At 39.2% G+C, this 24,171-nt stretch overlaps 2 protein-coding genes across 2 annotated transcripts in view; one reads left to right on the top strand and one right to left on the bottom strand.

Annotated features, from left to right (window-relative positions):
• LOC146856844 (MKI67 FHA domain-interacting nucleolar phosphoprotein-like) overlaps positions 1–22,581 on the bottom strand; it is a 92,400-nt gene extending 69,819 nt beyond the window's left edge. Inside the window, exon 1 of the mRNA XM_085647276.1 lies at positions 22,387–22,581. Coding sequence (XP_085503402.1) covers positions 22,387–22,494 — 108 coding nt within the window. The 5' untranslated portion in view covers positions 22,495–22,581. The remainder of the gene's footprint in view (positions 1–22,386) is intronic.
• LOC146856845 (uncharacterized) lies at positions 1,884–18,473 on the top strand. Its single transcript, XM_085646739.1, has 3 exons — positions 1,884–1,993; positions 6,838–12,529; positions 18,462–18,473. Exons 2-3 carry the CDS (start codon positions 6,881–6,883, stop codon positions 18,471–18,473), a joined length of 5,661 nt encoding a protein of 1,886 aa, XP_085502865.1. The 5' UTR covers positions 1,884–1,993; positions 6,838–6,880.
• Positions 22,582–24,171: the final 1,590 nt, after the last annotated feature.

A 24,171-nucleotide genomic window follows, 5' to 3' on the forward strand; every position in this document is an offset into this window, starting at 1 on the left:
TGGCGGTCGCCAGTAGGTAGTTATAGTTAGGACCACGTTTCCATAGGAAAACCTCAACATTCTATTTTGAATAACTTTGGCGCCGGTCGACGAATCCTCGCGAATTTCTCAAAATAGGTGGGGCGCTACGCTCCGCTCCTACCCTGAAAGTCTCGGGGGGATCCGTCAAGCGGGGGCTGAGATAAAAGGGGGGTCCCAAAACGCGTTTTTCCCATGCATTTTTCCATAGGACCTTTAGACAGGGCTACAGCCCGAACGGCTGAACAGAATTACTAGAAATTTGGCAGAGAGGTAGTCCGTAGGTCAAGGAAGTGCCTTTTGTAGGTTTGGTGTAAATCAGTTCAGTTGATTTTGAGAAAATAGCCTTTAAATCAATATATATATCTGAGCCAGCTTACGGTACGCTTACCGTACGCTTACGGTAAGCGTACGGTGGCGTGCGCGAGCGCGATTCTGATTGGCTCTTAGATCTTAGTAAACATTCGAATCGGCCGAAACCAGGAAGCGGCGGCCGCCATTTTGTGTATTTCACTCTGAAAAAAAAGAGTGAAAACAAGGAAAGGGGGCAATGAGGAGAGTTACAGACCCCCTAACAATTGTAAGGGGGTCAAAGAAGGACAGAAAAGTACAAAAAAAACATTTATTGATTTTAAAAAAAATCACGGGGTACGCGTACGGTAAGCTCACGGTAAGCGTACGGTAAAAAAAATAAAAATAAATAAATGAAAATCAGATTTAAGAGTTTAGAAATTAGGGAGCTCTAAAAAGAGCTGTTGTGTTTATGGAGTCATTTTTTTAGTGGTACCTACAAGTAAGTACCGATGCAGAGTCTAAGGTTCAAGAGGAAGACTCTGTTCCCTTCATCATTGAAGTGCACACCATCTCCTCTATAAATGTCTTGCATGTCGTAACGCAAGTTGTTGTGGTAAATGGCACCCATACCATAGTCACGGAGGAAAGCAGAAACAGATTTGTTGACGTGCTTTCTTGCTTTGTCAATCTGTGGACAGAAATGATTGGACCAGTTCCATTTTTGCCTTTGGCATATGTTGGAAAACACAAAGGCAGTTTTAGGGAAAAGTGTAAACAGTTGTGCAAAGGTGTCCTTCATAAGCATTTCCAGACCTACCCCAGTCAAAGTGCCTAGGTCATTGCCACCACAGTGCACTATTATGAGGTCAGGGTGTTGGATTTGCATGAAGGATTTCACCAATGGCATCAATTGGTGCCACTTTAACCCTCTCTGACCAATCCATTTAATGTCTACATTTGGCAAAGCAAGGTCTCTCACCATATCTGTTTTCTCTGCAAACTTTTCACTCCAGAAGACATAGCTGTGCCCTACAATCCACACTGTGAACATCTTCAAAGGAGAACTGGATGCACTCAGGAGGTGTCTTTCAGTAGAATGGCAATATGAAAAGAAAGACAGTTTGGAAATGGAGGCATACATATTTTTTACAAAACAAAAAGAACTGATTGGCTGTTTCATACCATTCTAGAAAAAAAACTAGGCTGTATGTGAAAATTAATAGAAGCATGTTTTGTATTGGTACAAAAAAATGTGTAACCAAAGAACAGTACTATGGATTTGCAGTTAGGTTTGAAAAGTCAAGCACTCTTGCTCTGTGGAATTGAAACATTGTGTGTCGAACTTCTGACCTAACTGCACACAGCAGTGTTCCATGAGCTGTTGCTATGGTAGCAGGCAGAAGTCAAGTTGGGGGAAGGGTACTAGGCAGAAGTCAAGTTGGGGGCAGGGTACTTTTGGAAAAGGGTTGGTTTTCAACCAATAGAAATGTGTCATTACATTTGAAAAAAAGGGGGAAGCACTGAGATTTGAAACTTACATGTATATGTGTGGAAAAATAGAGGGAAAGTTTGCCATTATCTGGTTCTGCTGAGAGGAGAGAGGTGTACAGAACAGAGATCCTGGCTCTGATAATCTGCTGTTTGAGTGACACATTTCTTTCACAACTAACTAATTTTAAAGGTGAGTTTACAGTTTGAGAGGGGATGTATGTGGTAACTTAAGAAATGAATAATAGAAATGGGAATTGTTTTTGTTGTAGTTACACATGGTGGATTCATAATGTGTCAGTCTGTAAAAGAGATTTTCACTTGGCCCGAAAAAAAAAGAGCAGTAAGTGTGCTTTCAAATTGGCAAAGAAATTTCGTTTTGGCACTAATGTGAAAACATGACTGTGTGTGCATAGAAGAATTATAGGCAGAAATGTATTGCGTCTTGCTCTGGTGATTTCACAGTTGCAGTAGATGGAAAAGAGGAGCGAATTTTTGGGGGAAGAAGCAGAGGTTTAGCACACACCCATGTGCTTGCCATGTATAGTCATGCACAGTAATTAGAAGCGAGTGGGGTTTTCAGGTTTAAGTCTGTAATGCAAATACATTCAGCATCACTAAGGCTGGTTGCCCCTGCTGGAGTGTAGGCAGTCACAGAGAATGCACACGGTGGTGGTCTGAAAAAAAAACAGCTTGGACATGTGCATTTAAATAAATTTTAAAAAAAAGGTTTCAGAATGTGTCAGTCTGTAAAAGTGATTTCAAAGTGTAAAAAGAGATTTTCACTTGGCCCGAAAAAAAAAGAGCAGTAAGTGTGCTTTCAAATTGGCAAAGAAATTTCGTTTTGGCACTAATGTGAAAACATGACTCTGTGTGCATAGAAGAATTATAGGCAGAAATGTATTGCGTCTTGCTCTGGTGATTTCACAGTTGCAGTAGATGGAAAAGAGGAGCGAATTTTTGGGGGAAGAAGCAGAGGTTTAGCACACACCCATGTGCTTGCCATGTATAGTCATGCACAGTAATTAGAAGCGAGTGGGGTTTTCAGGTTTAAGTCTGTAATGCAAATACATTCAGCATCACTAAGGCTGGTTGCCCCTGCTGGAGTGTAGGCAGTCACAGAGAATACACACGGTGGTGGTCTGAAAAAAAAACAGCTTGGACATGTGCATTTAAATAAATTTAAAAAAAAAGGTTTCAGAATGTGTCAGTCTGTAAAAGTGATTTCAAAGTGTAAAAAGAGATTTTCACTTGGCCCGAAAAAAAAAGAGCAGTAAGTGTGCTTTCAAATTGGCAAAGAAATTTCGTTTTGGCACTAATGTGAAAACATGACTCTGTGTGCATAGAAGAATTATAGGCAGAAATGTATTGCGTCTTGCTCTGGTGATTTCACAGTTGCAGTAGATGGAAAAGTGGAGCGAATTTTTGGGGGAAGAAGCAGAGGTTTAGCACACACCCATGTGCTTGCCATGTATAGTCATGCACAGTAATTAGAAGCGAGTGGGGTTTTCAGGTTTAAGTCTGTAATGCAAATACATTCAGCATCACTAAGGCTGGTTGCCCCTGCTGGAGTGTAGGCAGTCACAGAGAATACACACGGTGGTGGTCTGAAAAAAAAACAGCTTGGACATGTGCATTTAAATAAATTTAAAAAAAAGGTTTCAGAATGTGTCAGTCTGTAAAAGTGATTTCAAAGTGTAAAAAGAGATTTTCACTTGGCCCGAAAAAAAAAGAGCAGTAAGTGTGCTTTCAAATTGGCAAAGAAATTTCGTTTTGGCACTAATGTGAAAACATGACTCTGTGTGCATAGAAGAATTATAGGCAGAAATGTATTGCGTCTTGCTCTGGTGATTTCACAGTTGCAGTAGATGGAAAAGAGGAGCGAATTTTTGGGGGAAGAAGCAGAGGTTTAGCACACACCCATGTGCTTGCCATGTATAGTCATGCACAGTAATTAGAAGCGAGTGGGGTTTTCAGGTTTAAGTCTGTAATGCAAATACATTCAGCATCACTAAGGCTGGTTGCCCCTGCTGGAGTGTAGGCAGTCACAGAGAATACACACGGTGGTGGTCTGAAAAAAAAACAGCTTGGACATGTGCATTTAAATAAATTTAAAAAAAAGGTTTCAGAATGTGTCAGTCTGTAAAAGTGATTTCAAAGTGTAAAAAGAGATTTTCACTTGGCCCGAAAAAAAAAGAGCAGTAAGTGTGCTTTCAAATTGGCAAAGAAATTTCGTTTTGGCACTAATGTGAAAACATGACTCTGTGTGCATAGAAGAATTATAGGCAGAAATGTATTGCGTCTTGCTCTGGTGATTTCACAGTTGCAGTAGATGGAAAAGAGGAGCGAATTTTTGGGGGAAGAAGCAGAGGTTTAGCACACACCCATGTGCTTGCCATGTATAGTCATGCACAGTAATTAGAAGCGAGTGGGGTTTTCAGGTTTAAGTCTGTAATGCAAATACATTCAGCATCACTAAGGCTGGTTGCCCCTGCTGGAGTGTAGGCAGTCACAGAGAATACACACGGTGGTGGTCTGAAAAAAAAACAGCTTGGACATGTGCATTTAAATAAATTTAAAAAAAAAGGTTTCAGAATGTGTCAGTCTGTAAAAGTGATTTCAAATTGAAAAAAGAGATATACACTTGCCCCCGAAAAAAAAAGAGCAGTAAGTGTGCTTTCAAATTGGCAAAGAAATTTCGTTTTGGGACTAATGTGAAAACATGACTCTGTGTGCATAGAAGAATTATAGGCAGAAATGTATTGCGTCTTGCTCTGGTGATTTCACAGTTGCAGTAGATGGAAAAGAGGAGCGAATTTTTGGGGGAAGAAGCAGAGGTTTAGCACACACCCATGTGCTTGCCATGTATAGTCATGCACAGTAATTAGAAGCGAGTGGGGTTTTCAGGTTTAAGTCTGTAATGCAAATACATTCAGCATCACTAAGGCTGTTTGCCCCTGCTGGAGTGTAGGCAGTCACAGAGAATGCACACGGTGGTGGTCTGAAAAAAAAACTGCTTGGACATGTGCATTTAAATAAATTAAAAAAAAAGGTTTCAGAATGTGTCAGTCTGTAAAAGTGATTTCAAAGTGTAAAAAGAGATTTTCACTTGGCCCCGAAAAAAAAAGAGCAGTAAGTGTGCTTTCAAATTGGCAAAGAAATTTCGTTTTGGCACTAATGTGAAAACATGACTCTGTGTGCATAGAAGAATTATAGGCAGAAATGTATTGCGTCTTGCTCTGGTGATTTCACAGTTGCAGTAGATGGAAAAGAGGAGCGAATTTTTGGGGGAAGAAGCAGAGGTTTAGCACACACCCATGTGCTTGCCATGTATAGTCATGCACAGTAATTAGAAGCGAGTGGGGTTTTCAGGTTTAAGTCTGTAATGCAAATACATTCAGCATCACTAAGGCTGTTTGCCCCTGCTGGAGTGTAGGCAGTCACAGAGAATGCACACGGTGGTGGTCTGAAAAAAAAACTGCTTGGACATGTGCATTTAAATAAATTAAAAAAAAAGGTTTCAGAATGTGTCAGTCTGTAAAAGTGATTTCAAAGTGTAAAAAGAGATTTTCACTTGGCCCCGAAAAAAAAAGAGCAGTAAGTGTGCTTTCAAATTGGCAAAGAAATTTCGTTTTGGCACTAATGTGAAAACATGACTCTGTGTGCATAGAAGAATTATAGGCAGAAATGTATTGCGTCTTGCTCTGGTGATTTCACAGTTGCAGTAGATGGAAAAGAGGAGCGAATTTTTGGGGGAAGAAGCAGAGGTTTAGCACACACCCATGTGCTTGCCATGTATAGTCATGCACAGTAATTAGAAGCGAGTGGGGTTTTCAGGTTTAAGTCTGTAATGCAAATACATTCAGCATCACTAAGGCTGGTTGCCCCTGCTGGAGTGTAGGCAGTCACAGAGAATGCACACGGTGGTGGTCTGAAAAAAAAACTGCTTGGACATGTGCATTTAAATAAATTAAAAAAAAAGGTTTCAGAATGTGTCAGTCTGTAAAAGTGATTTCAAATTGAAAAAAGAGATATACACTTGCCCCCGAAAAAAAAAGAGCAGTAAGTGTGCTTTCAAATTGGCAAAGAAATTTCGTTTTGGCACTAATGTGAAAACATGACTCTGTGTGCATAGAAGAATTATAGGCAGAAATGTATTGCGTCTTGCTCTGGTGATTTCACAGTTGCAGTAGATGGAAAAGAGGAGCGAATTTTTGGGGGAAGAAGCAGAGGTTTAGCACACACCCATGTGCTTGCCATGTATAGTCATGCACAGTAATTAGAAGCGAGTGGGGTTTTCAGGTTTAAGTCTGTAATGCAAATACATTCAGCATCACTAAGGCTGGTTGCCCCTGCTGGAGTGTAGGCAGTCACAGAGAATACACACGGTGGTGGTCTGAAAAAAAAACAGCTTGGACATGTGCATTTAAATAAATTTAAAAAAAAGGTTTCAGAATGTGTCAGTCTGTAAAAGTGATTTCAAAGTGTAAAAAGAGATTTTCACTTGGCCCGAAAAAAAAAGAGCAGTAAGTGTGCTTTCAAATTGGCAAAGAAATTTCGTTTTGGCACTAATGTGAAAACATGACTCTGTGTGCATAGAAGAATTATAGGCAGAAATGTATTGCGTCTTGCTCTGGTGATTTCACAGTTGCAGTAGATGGAAAAGAGGAGCGAATTTTTGGGGGAAGAAGCAGAGGTTTAGCACACACCCATGTGCTTGCCATGTATAGTCATGCACAGTAATTAGAAGCGAGTGGGGTTTTCAGGTTTAAGTCTGTAATGCAAATACATTCAGCATCACTAAGGCTGGTTGCCCCTGCTGGAGTGTAGGCAGTCACAGAGAATACACACGGTGGTGGTCTGAAAAAAAAACAGCTTGGTTTCATAATGTGACAGTTTGTTATACAGATTTTCACTTGCCCAAAAAAAAAAGAGGAGTTTGTGTGCATTCAAATTGGCAAAGAAATTTCGTTTTGTGACTATTGTGAAAAGAAATGTAGTAATATATTTAAATTCAATAAAGAATTTTTTTTTTAGTTTTTTTGCAGGTATTGCTGAAGAACAGTGAACAAAATTTAAGATGCCTACAAAATCTCGAGTTCAAAAAACGCTAAAAAAAAAACTATATTTGAGGACAACTGGAGGACCAAAGTTAGTAGAAGATGCTGATGTTGGGAAAAAGAAAAAATCTTCTGGTAAGCAAAAAAGACAATTCCTAAACAAAATATTGAAAACAAACAAAAATGTACAAAATGTCTGTTCTCGGAAAAATGTAACAAAACCTACAGAACAGCAAAAAATTGAGGATTTAGTTAATGCAAATATACCTTCTGCAATTGAAAAGTTTAACATAAACAGAAAAACAGCATTTAAAGAGATACGTAGAAAAATGTTTCAGAGAAGAGTTATGTCCAATTTGATAAAGGATATAAAGAAATATAAGCAAAAGGCTAAATATTATAAGAGAAAAAAAGAAATTGAAGCCATTGCAGCAAAGGCATTAGAATTAAAAAGGAAACTATTCATATTAATTTTGAATAGGATGCGTACATTAGATAAAATGGTTAATGTACTGAAATCACAAAGCAAAAGCAAAAGAGTAGTGAACAGAACAAATTTTTGTAAAGTGTTTTTAGGAAAGTGGATGCATAGCTCAAGTAGTGAACCTTTTTTTAATGAAGAGAGCTATTTTCAAAGTAATAGTTTGCTGCATGCAGTTGACACCAGAGGTCGTTCATACGAAGTAAAAAATGGTTGCATAATGGAGAAGGAGATAATGGTTCCAAGAGATGAGGTACAAGTGATGGCAGATGAGGCAATGGGGAGACGTCCTAAAGCCCCAGTGTACACTTGGAATTGTAGTAGTATTTGCACTGTGCGTCAGGAATCTATTGACAGATTTCGAGAGTTTCTAAGAGAATATAGTAAAAAAAGTGTAAAACAAAAGATTAAGGTGCTTCAAAGTCTGGATCCATGCAGAGTGAGAGAGAATACTGGTTTGCAGGGTCATTCTCTTGCTTGTCTATCTAGAAAAGTGTGCAATAGTGTTTTCCATCATTTTAGGATGCTGGCTGTTCATCATACTGAAATGAGAAAGTTTGTGAGACGGTTGTATTTTGCCAAAAGTCCAGCAATAAAGTTAAATGAATTGAATAGGGCTCTGTTCCGAGGAACGGTATCAGATGTAGAGAAGGTTGTTGATGAAATTCAGTTTTGTTACTTTGGTCCTGAACAAAACAGTGCAGAGAAGGACACAGTAAATGAGGCAGAAGTGGAAGAGAATGTAGAACCTTGTGTAAGTAAGACATTTAATGATCACATAACAAAATTTGCAATAGTCTCTAATGAAAGACCAAATGTTACTTGTATTTGTTGCCGCAGAACTCATTATAGAAAACAAACTAGGAATGTTGATCTCTACAGAAAGAGTGAAAATGAAGATAATTATAAGTGGATGGATTTTGCAACATATATATTTCTTGAAAATTGTTTTGAATTGGGTGAAGATCAGCGTATTTGTAAATACTGCTACAACAAGTTAGAGGAAAATAGAATGCCGACCAGAGCTGTACATAATAATTTAGAATTGGATGCTATTCCTGCTGAACTTTCTGAATTAAATACATATGAGTCTATACTCATTCAATGTGTTCATCCGTTCCAGACCATAGTACGTATGGAGCCCAAAACTGGTAAATTACCTCCTTCAGATTTAGTGAGAGGTTTAAAAGGTAGAGTGGTGTATTTGCCCTTGGATTTGAAAAAAAATATGGAAACTATTGATGCGGATACTTTGGAAACTGAACCATTAATTATTCTGGTTAATGGTGTACCTACAAAGAATAAGAAGATTTGGCAGGAGCTGGTAGATGTGCGGAAAGTACAAAGAGCAAATTTGTATTTGAAAAAAAATAACAAATGGTATGAATCAATTTATATAGTAGAAGAAGAAGAAGAAGAAGATTTACAAGGAGATACAGAAACACCAAGTGGACAAATTGAAAAAGTGGACAAGTCAAAGGAAGAAGAAATTTATGAACATTTTAGCATACATCCTCTCCATTCGAAAGAAGTTATGGGAGACAATATTGATCTCTTTCAGATGAAGAAAGCAAAAGGAAATCCCGTGAGTGTATGGGAGGAGAGCTTGGAAGCTCGATGTTTTCCCCAGCTGTTTCCTAAAGGAAAAGGAGGACGATACGATGAACGTCCGGAACAGATTCCAGCTTCTGAGTATCGGACTACAAGACTATATGCTGAAGATCCCAGATTTCGACAAAGTATCCCTTATTTGTTCCATCTTTTATTTGAAAGCGACTTGTCTGCACTGTCTTATGCAGTAAATCACATTTTAAAAAGTGGAGTACATTTACAAAATGTGTCTGCTAAGGATTTTATGGAGAAAGTGCAGCACCGAGATGATCATTTGGAAACACAACTGATCAATCTGATGGCTTGTCAGCGTGGGACAAATGAATATTGGTACCGACGCCATGGTGAACTAAAATGCATGTTACGCAATTTAGGAACACCAACATGGTTCCTTACCCTAAGCTGCGCCGAGTACGCTTGGGATGATTTACTGGATTTTCTACGAGAGGCCAATTCAAACATTGAAAACATCGAATACAAGACAGCAGGAGAACTGTGCTCATTGGATCCGGTTAATGTTTGCAGATATTTCAATCATAGATTTGAGGCTATGATGTCCTTCATCTGCAATAAAAAAAATCCACCCCTTGGAGAAGTAGTGGATTTCTTTTGGAGAAAAGAGTACCAGGCAAGAGGTGCTCCTCATATTCATATGCTGCTGTGGATCAAGGATGCCCCAAAGTTTGGAACAGATACTGATGAAGCAGTGTTATCTTACATTGAAGAATATGCAACATGTGCTATACCTAAAAGCACAGAAGAGTACAAGTTAAAGGAGCAAGTTCTACGTTTCCAAAGTCATCGGTGTGGAAAATACTGTCGACGGAAATACAAGAGCAAAGAAAAATACTACACTAAATGTCGATTTGGATTTCCTAGACCTGTTCTTACAAATGGAAGAGTCAACAGTTTTATGTCAGCTGTGAGACATACTATCACAAGAAAATCACCTAAGAATACCTACAACCTTAAAAGAAAAGAAGAATCAAAAAATATAAATGACTACAACCCAGTCATTTTATCCATGTGGAACGCTAACATGGATATACAGTATGTTGCTGACAATTCCATTGCTGTTGCTCGATATGTAACGTCTTACATTACGAAATCAGAAAAAACAGAATTGAAGGAAATGTGGGAAGAGATTTCTCACGAGAAGACTGTCAGTAAGAAGCTGTACAGTTTCAGTTTGAAGATGTTATCGCATCGAGAAATTGGATCCTACGAATGTTCAGATAGATTATCTTCTGCAAGTCTCTACTCGAAGTCAAGAAGAATAATTTGGGCAAGTTTAGGCCTTGCAGCAATGAGAAATCGGGTACTGAAATCTGTTGGAGAAATTGAATATTTGGCACAGTTCGAACCTGAAAGTACAGATATATTGAAAACAAACATGTTGGACACATATTATCCCAAGAGAAGTCATCATCTGGAGAACATGTGTCTCTATGAAGTGCTGCAGAACTACATTTATTCACGGAAAGCTGCAGAAGACATCAATAATGGAAAATATAAAGTCGTTGGTGAAGAAGGATGTTTGGTGAAGCAAACCAAAGGAAGTTTGATAAATCACCGGAAGCTGAGTTGCGACACTACCGACAAGAAAGAATTTTACTACTTGGCTCTTTTACAGTTGTTTAAACCATGGCGTTCAGAGGATGAACTACTGGGAGAATTCCAGAGCTATGAAGATTCTTTTAATGCTTGCAAAGACAGCATACAATGCAGTACATTCTCAACTTATCTGCAAATGTTAAATGAAGAAATTGAACAGGAAACTACAATTGCAGCAGAAATTGCTAGAGACAGTTCTCAGGACAGCCAAAGTTCAGGAACATACAGTCAAGATCCCCTAGGACAACCAATCGTTGAAAATGAAGCATCAATAGCCATGAATGAAGTGGAAACGGCTATGAATCAAGCTCAAGAAGAATTTATAGACTTAGAAAATTTGGAAAGACAACTGAATCAAGAGCAGCAACAAATTTATGAAGAGATCAAAAACAAAATTGAACACGGATTTCTACATGAAAAAAAAGAGTGCTCATGCACATCATTTCATCCAATCAGGATGTATGTAAGCGGACAAGCTGGCACTGGAAAAAGTTTCCTAATTAAAGTCATCAGAAGCTACCTAAAGCAAAAAACAGATTCTACTTTGTCTTGTGTGGTTACTGCTCCAACTGGGTTAGCAGCATATAACATAAAAGGAATCACCTTACATCGTTTGCTAATGTTACCAGTGGAGCATGAGAACAAAATACAATTCAACAAGCTAACTGGAGAAGCATGCTTGGAAGTTTCAAGAGTATTGAAGAAGATGCAAGTTCTCATTATTGATGAGGTGAGCATGGTATCAAACTTAATGCTTGCCTTTGTGCATTTAAGAATGCAGCAAATTTTGAAGACAGACTATGACGTGTTATTTGGTGGAAAACACGTCATCGTTTTTGGGGATCTTTTGCAACTTACTCCGGTTAAAGGACAACCAGTGTTTAATACTGTGACACATGAAGACACGAAGAAGTCATTGGGAAGCATCGGTAATACAAATATTTGGTCCTTCTTTGAGTACAAGGAACTTACAACTAATATGAGGCAAGCAAACGATGAAGAATATGGAAGTATTCTGAAAGATATCAGGATTGGACTACTCACAGAAGCTGGCAAAAAAGCATTACAGACTCGGCTGCTACATAATTTATTTCCAAAGGAAGAAATAGTTGCAGAGAAGATATACAAGAACATTGCAGAAAACAAAAGTGTCATCTGCTTAATGCCAACTCTACGTGAATGCTCAATATTCAATGAGGAGCTTTTGAAATTGGAAAAGGAAGAGATCATGAAATTGGAAGCAGTGGACAAAATTGAGGATGGAAGAATTACTGTCACAGTAACAGGCAAACTGAAAAATAAATTGGACTCACTAGAGAAGAACATCTCCAAAACAGCAGGATTAGAAAAAAATCTATATGTTTGCATGAACTGTAGAGTGTTTTTAAGGAGAAATTTGGATGTTGAAAAAGGCTTAGTAAATGGAGCGATGGGAAGAGTTGTGGGTTTTATTAATTATCAGAAAAAAGATGGAATTGAATGGTTAAAAATAAAATTTGATCAGATAGAGGAAGTTAAAGACATTTGTCGTTGTTCAGTTCGTTTCATGCTTGTGAAAGACTTATATGTACGTAGGAAGCAGTTTCCGTTTTCTCTAGCATATGCTGTAACTATTCACAAGTCTCAAGGATTGACTGTAGATTGTGCATTTGTGAACATTGGATCTAGTGTGTTCAAAGAAGGTATGGCATATGTTGCTTTGTCACGAGTCAAAACATTATCAGGTTTATTCATGATAGACTTCGATGACTCAAAAGTTAGTGCTGATACAAACTGTGTAAAGGAGTATAATAGATTAAGAAGAAGCTATGCTCCTCATTTAGGTCAGTATCCTGTGTTGGAGAAACGTGTAGTTTCTCGTAAAAGGAGAAATGAGAATATCTGTAATGAAGATGTAGAGAAGAGGAAAAAAAAGAGGAGTGATGTAATTGCAAGCAAAAAGAATAAGGAAAATGAAGAACAGGTTGTAGGATGTCATTTTGAAAATAGCTCTGGTGTCAACTGCTACGCAAATGTAGTGCTGAATGTTGCTTTTTATCTGGAAAGTTTGCAAGAGCAGATAATAATAAATCAGGGAAAAAGATTCTGTTCAGAGCTCAGTCTCCTTTTTCAAAAGCTGAGTAAAGATAAAACTCAAATAGAAAGTGCTACTGATATTAGAAAACTTTTAGATGTATGTTCAGGACGAACACAGTTTTCTCAAAATGAACAGCAAGATGCTCACGAATTTTTGATGTATTTTCTTCAGGTAGTGGAAGAAGAAGGAGTTCCCATTGACATTTTTTTTGGTCTCTCTTATAAATGGGAACATAGTTGTGATAATTGTTATAATATAAGTGGTTCTATTGTTGATAATGAAAGGTTTATTTATTTGACATTGCCAGAGAGTAAAACAGTCACTTTTGCAAACTTAGTTAAAGATGCTAATCATAGCATGAAATGTGGTGAGTGTAATTCTGACATGTTATCAACATTAATTTTAAGGGAATACGGACAGTATGTAATTTTAATGATGCAACGATGTAGAGCTGATGGTTCAAAATTGGATACTTTAATAAAGAAGTTTACAGGACAGCAATTATCAATTTCAGGAAAAACTTTTGTAACTGTTGCAATAATTTTCCATGATGGACCTACTGTTACTTCTGGACATTACACAGTTTATCTAAAATGTGAAAAAGGATGGACACTGTGTAATGATTCCCAATTGATTTTCAAACAACGTTTGCCTTTTGATTTAGCAAATTCCTATCTAATCTTCCTGAAACCTAAATTTTAGAGAGACTTGGCAAGATCTGGACAAAATAATTTTACCATTTTACAGGATTACCATTGCAATTTTGTAGAAAAAAGATTTTTAAAATTATCATTTGGCCTAAAGGAAAGATAACCAATTGTAATGTGGACTTTTTAAATTTTTAATGCAATTTTGAAAAACCAATAATTTAGAGATTATCGGTAACTTCTGCACATTTTAAATTTTGGAATGTTATTGGACTGCCACTGGAAATTTTTTCAAAAATAATTTCAAAAATTACTATTTGGCCATGTGGAAAAGTAAGCAATTCTATTGTGGACTAAATAAATTATTCGAAAAATTTTCGTGAACCAAAATGTTACAGAGAATCGGTGAGATCTGGACAGATTAAACTTTAGAATTTTAATGGTTTTCCCTTGGAAATTTATTCCAGGGAAAGAATAAAAAATACTATTTGGCCTAAAGGAAATAAAATCAGATGTATTTTGGAGTTATTTGAGATATATTATTGTGAATGTACTTCTGAAACAAAAATATCAGACGGTATTTTAAAGAAAAAAGTATTGTTTTTAGATGACATTTTTTAAGAATAATATGCATTTCTGTAATGATAAGTTTAAGTGAGAAGAGATTCTGGGCTTTTTTAATACAATCTTTGAGATTGTTATTTTTTTTTGCCCGCTGTAAAATGATGAATGCAATTGCTTTCACAATTTATAGTGAAATGCAATATATTCTGAAAACAGCAAAAATAAGGCAAAAATATTTTTTGGGAAAAAATGTAAATATGTGTACTGTATTATAAAATGTTTTAAAAATATTAATACTTTTTTCTTTTTTTTCAGATCGATATAGAAAATTTTCGTAAACTACAACCATTTTAAAAACTATTTTTTAAAAAAACAAATGAATAAATATTTTTTTCAGTGAGTATGGTAAGTCAATAGTAATAATTGTAGTCTTTCAAGGACCTTGTAATGTGAAAAATGATTTTTAGTGTTTTTTTAAAAAAATAAAAAAAAAGGTACGCTTACCGTACGCGTACGGTAAAAAAAAAAAGTTTTTTAAAAAAAATGTAAAAAAAAGATGAAAGATAAGGTTGGCTCTTAAAAGAACCGTTGTGTTCATGCAGGGACAGAGGAAAGGAACCATGGGAAAATCATTCAAAGCTACAAATGTGCTGATCTATTTTGTTATTCACTAGGGAAACACTGGTCTCCCTATAACAAATTAGAGCTTTACAAAATGTGCAATGAATATCAACCTTCCGAAATCGAGGGTTCATTTCCAGAGGGCCAGCAAAAGGAGATTCTCCCCCCACAGATGAAGGGCTCACCTGAGCTGCAGAAGAAGGAGTAAGCTCTGCAGGTGATGGTCCAGGCTGAGCTGCTGTGGATGTACTGGCTCGTCTTTCTGAAGAGTTACCTCCAAAAAGTTGAGCATGTGTCCTTTTGTGTACATCCTTGAGGTGCCTCATCATGGTGTGATTCCCAAAGGAATACTTCCTGTCAGGATTACCTCTAGAAAGTACACGCTGACACAGCTTGCAAGTAACTAAGGGTGCATTCACCTTTTGCTGGCCTTCTGGAAAAGTAAAATAATCCCAAACATAAGAAGGTTTTACTTTCCTCTCTCTCTGCCTCAAGACAGTGCTGCTGGTGCTAGCCTCACTCTCAGAAGAGCTCTGCTGTTCTGCCATCGTATCCCAAAGACAAACCAGCTCCTTCTCCCAAGGGATCACAAGCAGAAATGAGGGGAATGGGTGTGGTGTAGGAGAGTTCTAGAACTGAAAGTAGTTTCAACCAATCAAAAGTTGTGTTTCAAGATCACATGACCTACCGTACGCTTACGGTACGCTTACGGTGCGCTTACGGCAAAAAGTACGCGTGCGCGTAAAAAAGACACGCGCTTGCGCACATGCGCATAACAGTCATTTCCCGGCACTTCCGCGTAACGTGCGCGTGTTGCGTAAGCGCGCACGCGTCCCACGCGCAGTACGCGCGGCTACGCAAAGTGCGTAACTATACGCAAGCAGCGTAGATAGATTACGGACGTTGCGTAAACCGTACGCTTACCGTGAGCTTACGGTACGCGTACTATAAAAAAAAAAAAAAAAAATCTGGAAATAAATTTTACATGTTTATTTTAAAAAATATATATAAAAAAAATATTTAAGGATTTTAAAAATTAAAGCATAGTCTTTATAAAAGATAAGAAAATTAAAATAAAAATATGTTTGAAAAAAATGAAGAATATAAAAAAAAAATAGCATTTAAAAAACCTTGCAAATTCACTGAAAAAACCATGGGTTTCACACACGTTATAGTTAGGAATTAGCATTTAAAAAACCTTGCAAATTCAATGAAAAAACCATGGGTTTCACACACGTTATAGTTAGGAATTAGCATTTAAAAAACCTTAGAAATTCACTGAAAAAACCATAGGTTTCACACACGTTATAGTTAGGAATTAGCATTTAAAAAACCTTAGAAATTCAGTGAAAAAACCATAGGTTTCACACATGTTATAGTTAGCTGGACATTTTACTCGTAAAAAAACCAATGAAATTGCCCCGTTATAGTTAGTTCAGCTAACTATAACTCGCGCGCCCGCAATGCACTGCTGATGACGTCACATATTACATCACTCATGACATGGTCAGTGACATCACTCATGACATCACTGATGACATCTCAAATGACATCACTGATGACATCACTGATGACATCATCTAGTGAATGTGTGTTATTCTGAAAATTAAATATGTTTTATATATGTATATCTCATGGTCGATGGAAGAATAAATGGGTATATAAGTGTCTAAATGGATGATTTGTTTTTGAAAAATTGATTGTGTAACTGACTGATTAAGTGTATCATAGTGAATACATGGCTTAGTGAATAATGTTTAAATATGTAAATATCTGTATCAGTCTCTCACTTTGTGTATAAGTGGCTGCATGGGTTGGTGAGTAGCTACATGGGTGCCTATTTAGGTTATTAGTTGTTTTTTTGAGTATCAGTCTGAGTGTCTGCATGGTTCGGTGGGGGGTATTACGTAGTGCATCGGTGCATGAATGAGTGACTCACTGTTTGTATGTGTTGAACACAGCATGTGTGCAGGACTGTATGGGTGGATGAGTGTGTGTATGGGTGTGTTAGTGAGTGAATGACTGTCTCAATAGTGTCTTCAGGAGTAACTACATACGTTTTAAACTAGTATATGTGACTATTGGTGTATATATGTGAGTATATGTGAAAGTGAGAGATTGAAAGAGTTCCTGTATGAATAAGTATGTGTTTCTATAAGTGATTGTTTAAAAGACTAAGTATGTGTAAGTTTCCGTAGAAGTAAGTGTGGTGGTGTGTGTATAACTGTATATGCAAGTAAATGTATGTTTGATTCTTTATTAGCATGAGTGACTATGTGTGTGAGTAACTCTATGGATGAGTGGCATTGTGTAACAGGATGTATAGATGTATGAGTACATATGATGAGTGAGTACATGTATGAGTGACTGTATAGGACTGTTGGTGAATGAGTGGATGTGTATGTGGATCTTAGAATTACTGAAGAGGTTGTTGTAACTGGTATTGGTATGTCCATTGTTTTGAAATTTTTAGTCTCTATTTTTGAATGTGTGTATCAAAGCTTATATTAAGGTGAGAGGAGGTCTGCCACTCTATCACAAGGATGATGTCATCAGTGATGTCATCAGTGATGTCATTTGAGATGTCATCAGTGATGTCATGAGTGATGTCACTGACCATGTCATGAGTGATGTAATATGTGACGTCATCAGCAGTGCATTGCGGGCGCGCGAGTTATAGTTAGCTGAACTAACTATAACGGGGCAATTTCATTGTTTTTTTACGAGTAAAATGTCCAGCTAACTATAACATGTGTGAAACCTATGGTTTTTTCACTGAATTTCTAAGGTTTTTTAAATGCTAATTCCTAACTATAACGTGTGTGAAACCTATGGTTTTTTCAGTGAATATATATATATATATATATATGCATATGCTTATATATACACACATATTTATATCTACATATGTGTGCGCGCAGAGAGGCAGAGAGAGGTAGAGGTAGAGGTAGAGGGGTAGGTATAGAGTGAGTAGTAGAGAATAGAGAGAGTAGTAGAGAATAGAGAGAGTAGTAGAGAATAGAGAGAGTAGTAGAGAGTGAGTAGTAGAGAGTGAGTAAAATGCAATTGGTCTCGCCTTTGATTAGGTTAAAGCCATTTGCTTTGCTAATGGTATTGTATAGTAAAGCAAATGGCTTTAACTTAATAAAAGGTGAGACCTATTGCATTTTTAATGCTTGTTTTCTTTGTCATAACTTTTTTGTTACAAACATATTTTATGTTCTGTAACACGCAAGCTTTGACCAGATGGAGATCAACTGGAGTGGAGATCAAGCCTTGGTACGGAGATGATGTTGTGCGCAAACAAAGAAGCAAATGCCCTGTAAAAGTCAGCTGTGAAAGCACAAAGGCTGACTTTTAAAGGGCCTTTGCTTCCCGCCATGTGTGACGTCACAGTGGCAAGCAGAGAACAGGGTCACTGGAGCATACATAGTGAATACGTATTGAATCAGCGCAGGCTCCAGTGATCCTCTTCAGTGTTTACTGACACTTTTGAAAAAAAATGGGCACAGTTCCTGCAAGGTCCACGGGCCACAAATGAAGGCTTGCCGGGCCGCTGGTGGCCCGTGGGCCGTACTATGAGTACCACGGCCCTAGAGCATATGGCAGCTGGTTAGCCCACTTCAGCCACTGGTTAGCTTCACGGGGAATGGCGGCATTCTGGCCTTTCACAAGAAGCACATTCTCACACAAAGCAGATGCCTGTCTGGCAGAGACTACAATACTAATGTGTTCTTCTGGACACTACAAAAATATTTTTGCTTTTAATCAAAATTTATATATTGGAGGGGGCATGTCAATAATAAAATTGTACAAAAGTAATGACGATACAAAACGAGCATTAACAAAGCCAAAAAGCTGGCAGCCAATCCATGCGAGACCAATTGGCTTTGCCAATGCTTGAGTTCCGTTATATTTTCTGCTCACTCATCCTTTAGATCTCCCCTTTCATTTACCTCTATGTTTGTCATTTATGCACTCCGTAGCTTTTTGCATGATACAAGTATGCATAAAGTACATGCTACACATTACTTTTCCTTACTGTGCTTTCCCTTTCATGTCTCTCCCACCCATCTAGATGAGACACTGCACTTAGGTGCTCCACTTAAAGAGTTGGGAAGTGGTCTCTCTATGCAAAATGGTTTGGTATGACTTGTTTGCACTTACATTGATAATGGTTTTTAAAGTCAAGAATTGAGGGTGAGGCAGCGTAAAGGCTATAACACATCACTGCTCAAAACAGGTTTGCTTTAAATCAAAAACTTTATACGAGTGACCATCACTCTCGATGAGTGACACTTGTGATGTCTGCAGGAATTCCGTGGGCAGCAGGCCAGTGTGATGTTCTCTACACAAGGTGTCCCAGATACATGTGTTCTTCGCATCAGGTGTGGCGTGCTGAGCCACACTTCTCTGCATAAATGAAGAGAGGAACTGTATTCGGTACATATGTAAATGCATTTTTATACCTATAATGCAAATGACATTCTCATCAAGCTGATCACACAAAAACTGAATCAGACTCCGGGTTGCAGGGATAAAGTTTGTAAAGTAACACCTGTGACAAACTAAAGGCGCTGCGATGCCATACTTATTGAGACTGTGTGCTGCATAAGTGCTAATTAAAGACAATAAACTGGCTTTCGGATTATCAATGGCACATTGTAAGGGCGTCGATAATAGGCGGGGGTATCAAAATGCAACCTCTGCCTTGTCCTCTGGTATCACGGATTTTCAGGTCTGAATAAGGAGAACTGGAAAGAAGTAAACAGGACTGAAGATGGTATTCCTTCCTCTCCCCTCAAACCCTTGTGCGAAAATATGAGTGTTTTCGGGGGACGGGGCGTGACAAGGGCTCTGCCCTCTCAAGTCATTGGGTGTGAAATGGGTCACTGTCGCTGCCATTTTGGTGTATTGACAATTCGACATCCATGCCACACAGGGATTAGTTCAAACACGTTGATACATGAGGGGTGGGTGTTATAAAACAGAAACAAGCGGGGTTTGTGTTGTTCGGACTCTCAAATGTTTCATCTACAGGGCGCGTGAAACCCTTGCACATAAAAAAGCTCCCCATGGCAGAATATTGTACCACTCGAGTAACGACGCGGAGATCTCGCACTCACACAAGGAAGCAAGCCGAGAGAAGTGACGCATACGTGCGGGTGGGACAGAGGGTGGCAAGAGACAGATGGCGGGGCTGCTCTGAAGGGCGATAAATGTGCTGACAGATAAGGGAAAGGGTGGTCCCGCTGCTGGGAAGTTAGGATAACAAGCAGCCTCCTCTCTCGTGCCACCTCCCCCAGCAGGTGCAGACCAGCTGTGGCTTTTGTCTAGCCGTGTTTACTTTGTGAAGTGCCTTCGAGTGCACCCAGACACTGCTGACCTCCAACACCTACAATTGTTTACTATGGCGTTGACAAATCCCTATGAAAGGTCTGTACCTCTTACAGAAGGTTTTGTTTTTTTACTTTTGCTTTTTTCTATTATAAATTAAATACATGGTAAAATGCATGGATGTAGCCACAACTACCCACAGAGGGAAGGAAAATCTAAAGATGTTCAACAAGCATACAAAAAAAGTACAAAAAAAGTGCGGCAAGCTAATACTAAACCTTCGGTGTCACGCCGCGGTAAGAGAGCCAATCCTGCTGGGCGTGGATCAAAATAGACAGGGTGGCGACAGGGTGGCAACAAGCAGCGAGTGGTATGCCTACAGTGCAATCATTGCACTGGCTTTGGCATAATTTGTGACGCACAAAGACACGCACAAATGAAAACGTAAGGCAGAGCTGGGACGAGGCTTTTGGAATCATATCGATTCCAAAAAGCCTTGTATGACGAGGCAGCGCATGCGCTCTGCCTACGTCAGGCCGAGACCTAAAAAGTAAAAACAACAGTTGATGGACAGAATGCAGAACAATGTCATACATTCACCCCAGTACAGAGATCTGGGCCTAAATCCATTGTTTTTTTGCTCAACATGCCATTCCAGTTTGGACCCAGTCATATGCAAATCAGTCTTGACCCTGTGCCTCATGGAAACAGTCCAGCCCGAACTCGCCCTAAGTGCGTCAGGTATGCCCAGACGTGGGTCCTGGGCTCACTGTGCCACTGGAATCAAGCTATCCTGGCTGAAGAGGGGTGAAACCCCGAAATCGGTCCTAGGATGCTTGTTCCCGGTCCAGGGAGGACCTGGCTTGGCAGTTCAGGCTGGACTGTTCCCATGAGGCACAGGGTCAAGACTGATTTGCATATGGCCAGGTCTAAACTGGGGTGGCATGGTGAGCAAAAGAATGATGGATTTAACCCAGATCTCTTGACTAGGGGTGAATGTTTTGATTTGTTCTGCATTCCGTCCATCAATTGTGTGTCTTTTGAGACCTAAAAAGAGCAGAGCTTCAGGAAGTCGAATCAGCAGCCCCTTGCTAAGAAAATTGTTAATTGAAGTTGGAAATGGAGCCCTTTCACCATCCCTCACTCACACCAGTGTTTGGGTCCACTACCCTCCAGCTACTGGAATGCAGGTAATACACTTCCACTGTCTGGGGAGCTGTCCTCATCTTTCATCTGGTGCCAATGCAAAATAGAGGCACTGAAATGTATCCCATTCTGCTGTATAATTCATACTCGGAGTCAAATCTTAGGGTAAACACCAGAATCTCTTTTTGAACATGTACATTATTTCCCATGTATTTTCTCAACATGCGTGGCGCCCAGCTGTTATTTTTCACTTTCAACCCTTGAACTGATCAGCTGAGTTAGCTGGATGGATGGTCTGGCAGTAGCCTAGCAGCAGCGAGATGGTTTACCCGATTCTAGTATCTATTAAAACAAATCACAATTTTCACAAGTGAATAACTTTTCTGTCTACATTCTTGCATCCTCATCTGCATGCTGTCTCAAAAATATTCACTACATTCCTTAAATCTGGCATAAAAAAACTGTCCTTCAATTAAAACGTCAAATGGGTTGCCTTTTTTTTTCTTCAAATGTCCCTTTTCTTCCCTTCCATCCTAAGTATGCCTTCTCGCGCCAAACCCAACCTACTCTGACATATGCACGGTTGACTATAATCTATTTCAGCAAATTTCCCAAACTCACTTACGATATCACAATCTCTATTCCTTCCACTGAAAGTCATACCTATGTAACATAACAATACCCAATCTGTTCTAACTCCTGTATTAATCTCCCTTCCACTAATGATTGCATCCCACCACTATTACTTTAATCCAACATAAAAAAAAAGCTGAAATGACTGCATGGAATGGTCTGCCTAGAGCACATAAGACTAAACACAATAGCAATTAACTAACCATTAACCTTGGGTCTGGAGCAGCGTGCTGTAGTAAGAGATAAATAAATGCAATTACAAATTACAAATACTGTCGCACCGGGCACCACTAGTGCTAAAGCCGGCACTGGTTAGTGTAGTGCTCTTCCATTTCTGATGCTTTGCAGCAGTTTTAAGATCTTAGAGTTTCTCGTTACTCAAATGGGTGCAATTTCTGATATTTATACGTCTCCCTCGTATTCATTGCTTGATTTTGCTCTCGAGAAAGTGTCACTCATAGTTGATTAAATGTCACTCATAATTACACTGAAATTATGAAAATGTCACACATAGCAATCTGAAAACTTGGCAGCTATGTACATGCACTACCAACACCATTTCGCTCTGTGCTTGTACCTTGACATATACTGTACTTCAGAAGCGGTCTCTATGGTCACAGTTCTTCAAAATGCTTTTGGCCTTGCTTCCAGGACTACTCTCAACTCATTCTTGAACGCACGACGTCCACACCTTCCTTACTGCCCTGGACGTATACCCTGCTCCGAGAGCTCATGATCCTAGATCTCTGCAGTCCCCGTCCTTCAACGCTGCATCTTATGCTTCCGTTTTCTCACCTCGCTCCGCTGCTTCACACCCCGCACGCGCTGCTGGAATTCCTTCTGGCGCCCCGGTTCCAGCGACAACAGCGGACCCTCCGGCACAACTTTTTCCACTTCTCCCATCTTTACAGGAGCAGTGTGCACACATCAAGAACACCACGCAGCGGCCCGGAAACGGAAAAGGGCACTCTTCTGCCGGAAACAGTTACAAGCGGAAGAAACCTGTTCTATGTCTGCAGCAACTCTGGGAAAGGCTATGACAGCGGGATTATGGGGAGGGAAGTTTCTGGGCAGTCCTCGTGGCATTAAGCATCATCAAGAACTACAATTGAGGAGGAGCAGTAATGTGAAGCAGCAGGGTGGTGGCGCGTTTTCGCCGCCCTCGAATTTTAGGGTAAATCAGTAGGTGCTGTGAAATAAGTTCAACATGCTTCGTGGAAGGTTGATGGAAGTTTATTCAAATAAGAAATACATCCACCCATCGTACGGAGCGTCCTCTTGACATGAGATCGAACGGCAACTAACTCTAACGCCCTTCGAACATACCGACAACAGCGCTCCACGCATGAGCAGTAATTCAAAAGAACATGGCAACATTACAATATACAGAGTACAGACTATCACGCGTGGTAATAATCAAAATAAAAGAAATTAAACTAACCTCTATTACATCCTGCGACTATACAGGGGGTGATGGAGGCAGTGATAACCAGCCCGCCCCGGGACCATATTCTGTGCCCACTCATCATAAGTACCAGACGAAATAACGAACTTCATTGTTGGGATTTTGATTATATATATTTTTTACTATATTTTCTTATTATAAATCTCACTTCACAGCCTGAATAATACTGATTTCATTTAACAAATGCTCTCCTATTTTGTCGTATTTCGTACTACTCGTTTCTTGTTTATCTTTTAATGTAACTGTTGGGAACTTGTTTATTGTCACGAGTAGTCACGAGCGGAGCTTTGCATTTCAGCTCGTGACTGACTCGTGTTGGGTAGGAATGTTTGTCTTTAAAATATGGTAGAAGTTGGGCGTGAGCGTGGGGTGGTTGAAACGGTTTTCTGAGCCTGAACGGGATTGTATACAGATGTGTTATTAAACTCCTCGCCTTGCTACATCTTCCTGGTCCGTGTGTCCTTTCCTTGTGGCCACTGAGCTTCCTACACTGGCGACGAGCGGGATCTGGAACCACATTTAAATCCAACCCGGATTTTTCTTGTTTTTAAAAAAAAAAAATTCTTCCTGGGAAAGCTACGATATCATCGAATCGAAGGAAAGGATTTTTTTAAATTTCTATGGGACTCAGGAACTGTGGAAGCAATCATCTTACTTCTTTACGTTTTCTCGTACTCCTGTGTCAAAGGATTTTACCGGCTAAACACCATCGTTGCTGATTGGAACCCGGAGGAGCATCCTTGAAGCGTATGAAGGACGCACGCTGATGTCAGCGCGACGCGTCATCATACGTAGGGGAGAGATTCAACCCGTTTCCTGGCAACCGGAGTACACATACAGTACTGCATACAAGGACGCACGCTGTTTGAGCGCAACGCGTCATTAATACGTGCATGGGAGTTGTTTCCTGGCAACCACTCGTAAACACATTTCTTCGAGGAGAACGCATCAGAAGATCCTCCTGCTTCGCTTCTTGGCAACTGTAAATAGGATTTTCAGCAAAAGACTGATAAGCCGATAAAAGTTGATGGTAAAACCAAAAGTAGAAAATACGAGAAAAACACTCATCCTTTACTTTGCTACAGATGTGGGAGTGACAGCCATTTAGCTGATTT

This window comes from Triturus cristatus, chromosome 3_2 (genome assembly GCF_964204655.1).
Source record: "Triturus cristatus chromosome 3_2, aTriCri1.1, whole genome shotgun sequence".
Classification (NCBI taxonomy): domain Eukaryota; kingdom Metazoa; phylum Chordata; class Amphibia; order Caudata; family Salamandridae; genus Triturus; species Triturus cristatus.

Bases quoted from the DNA above. Each gene is read 5' to 3' on its own strand.
- LOC146856845 (XM_085646739.1), top strand. From the start codon at position 6,881: ATGCCTACAAAATCTCGAGTTCAAAAAACGCTAAAAAAAAAACTATAT.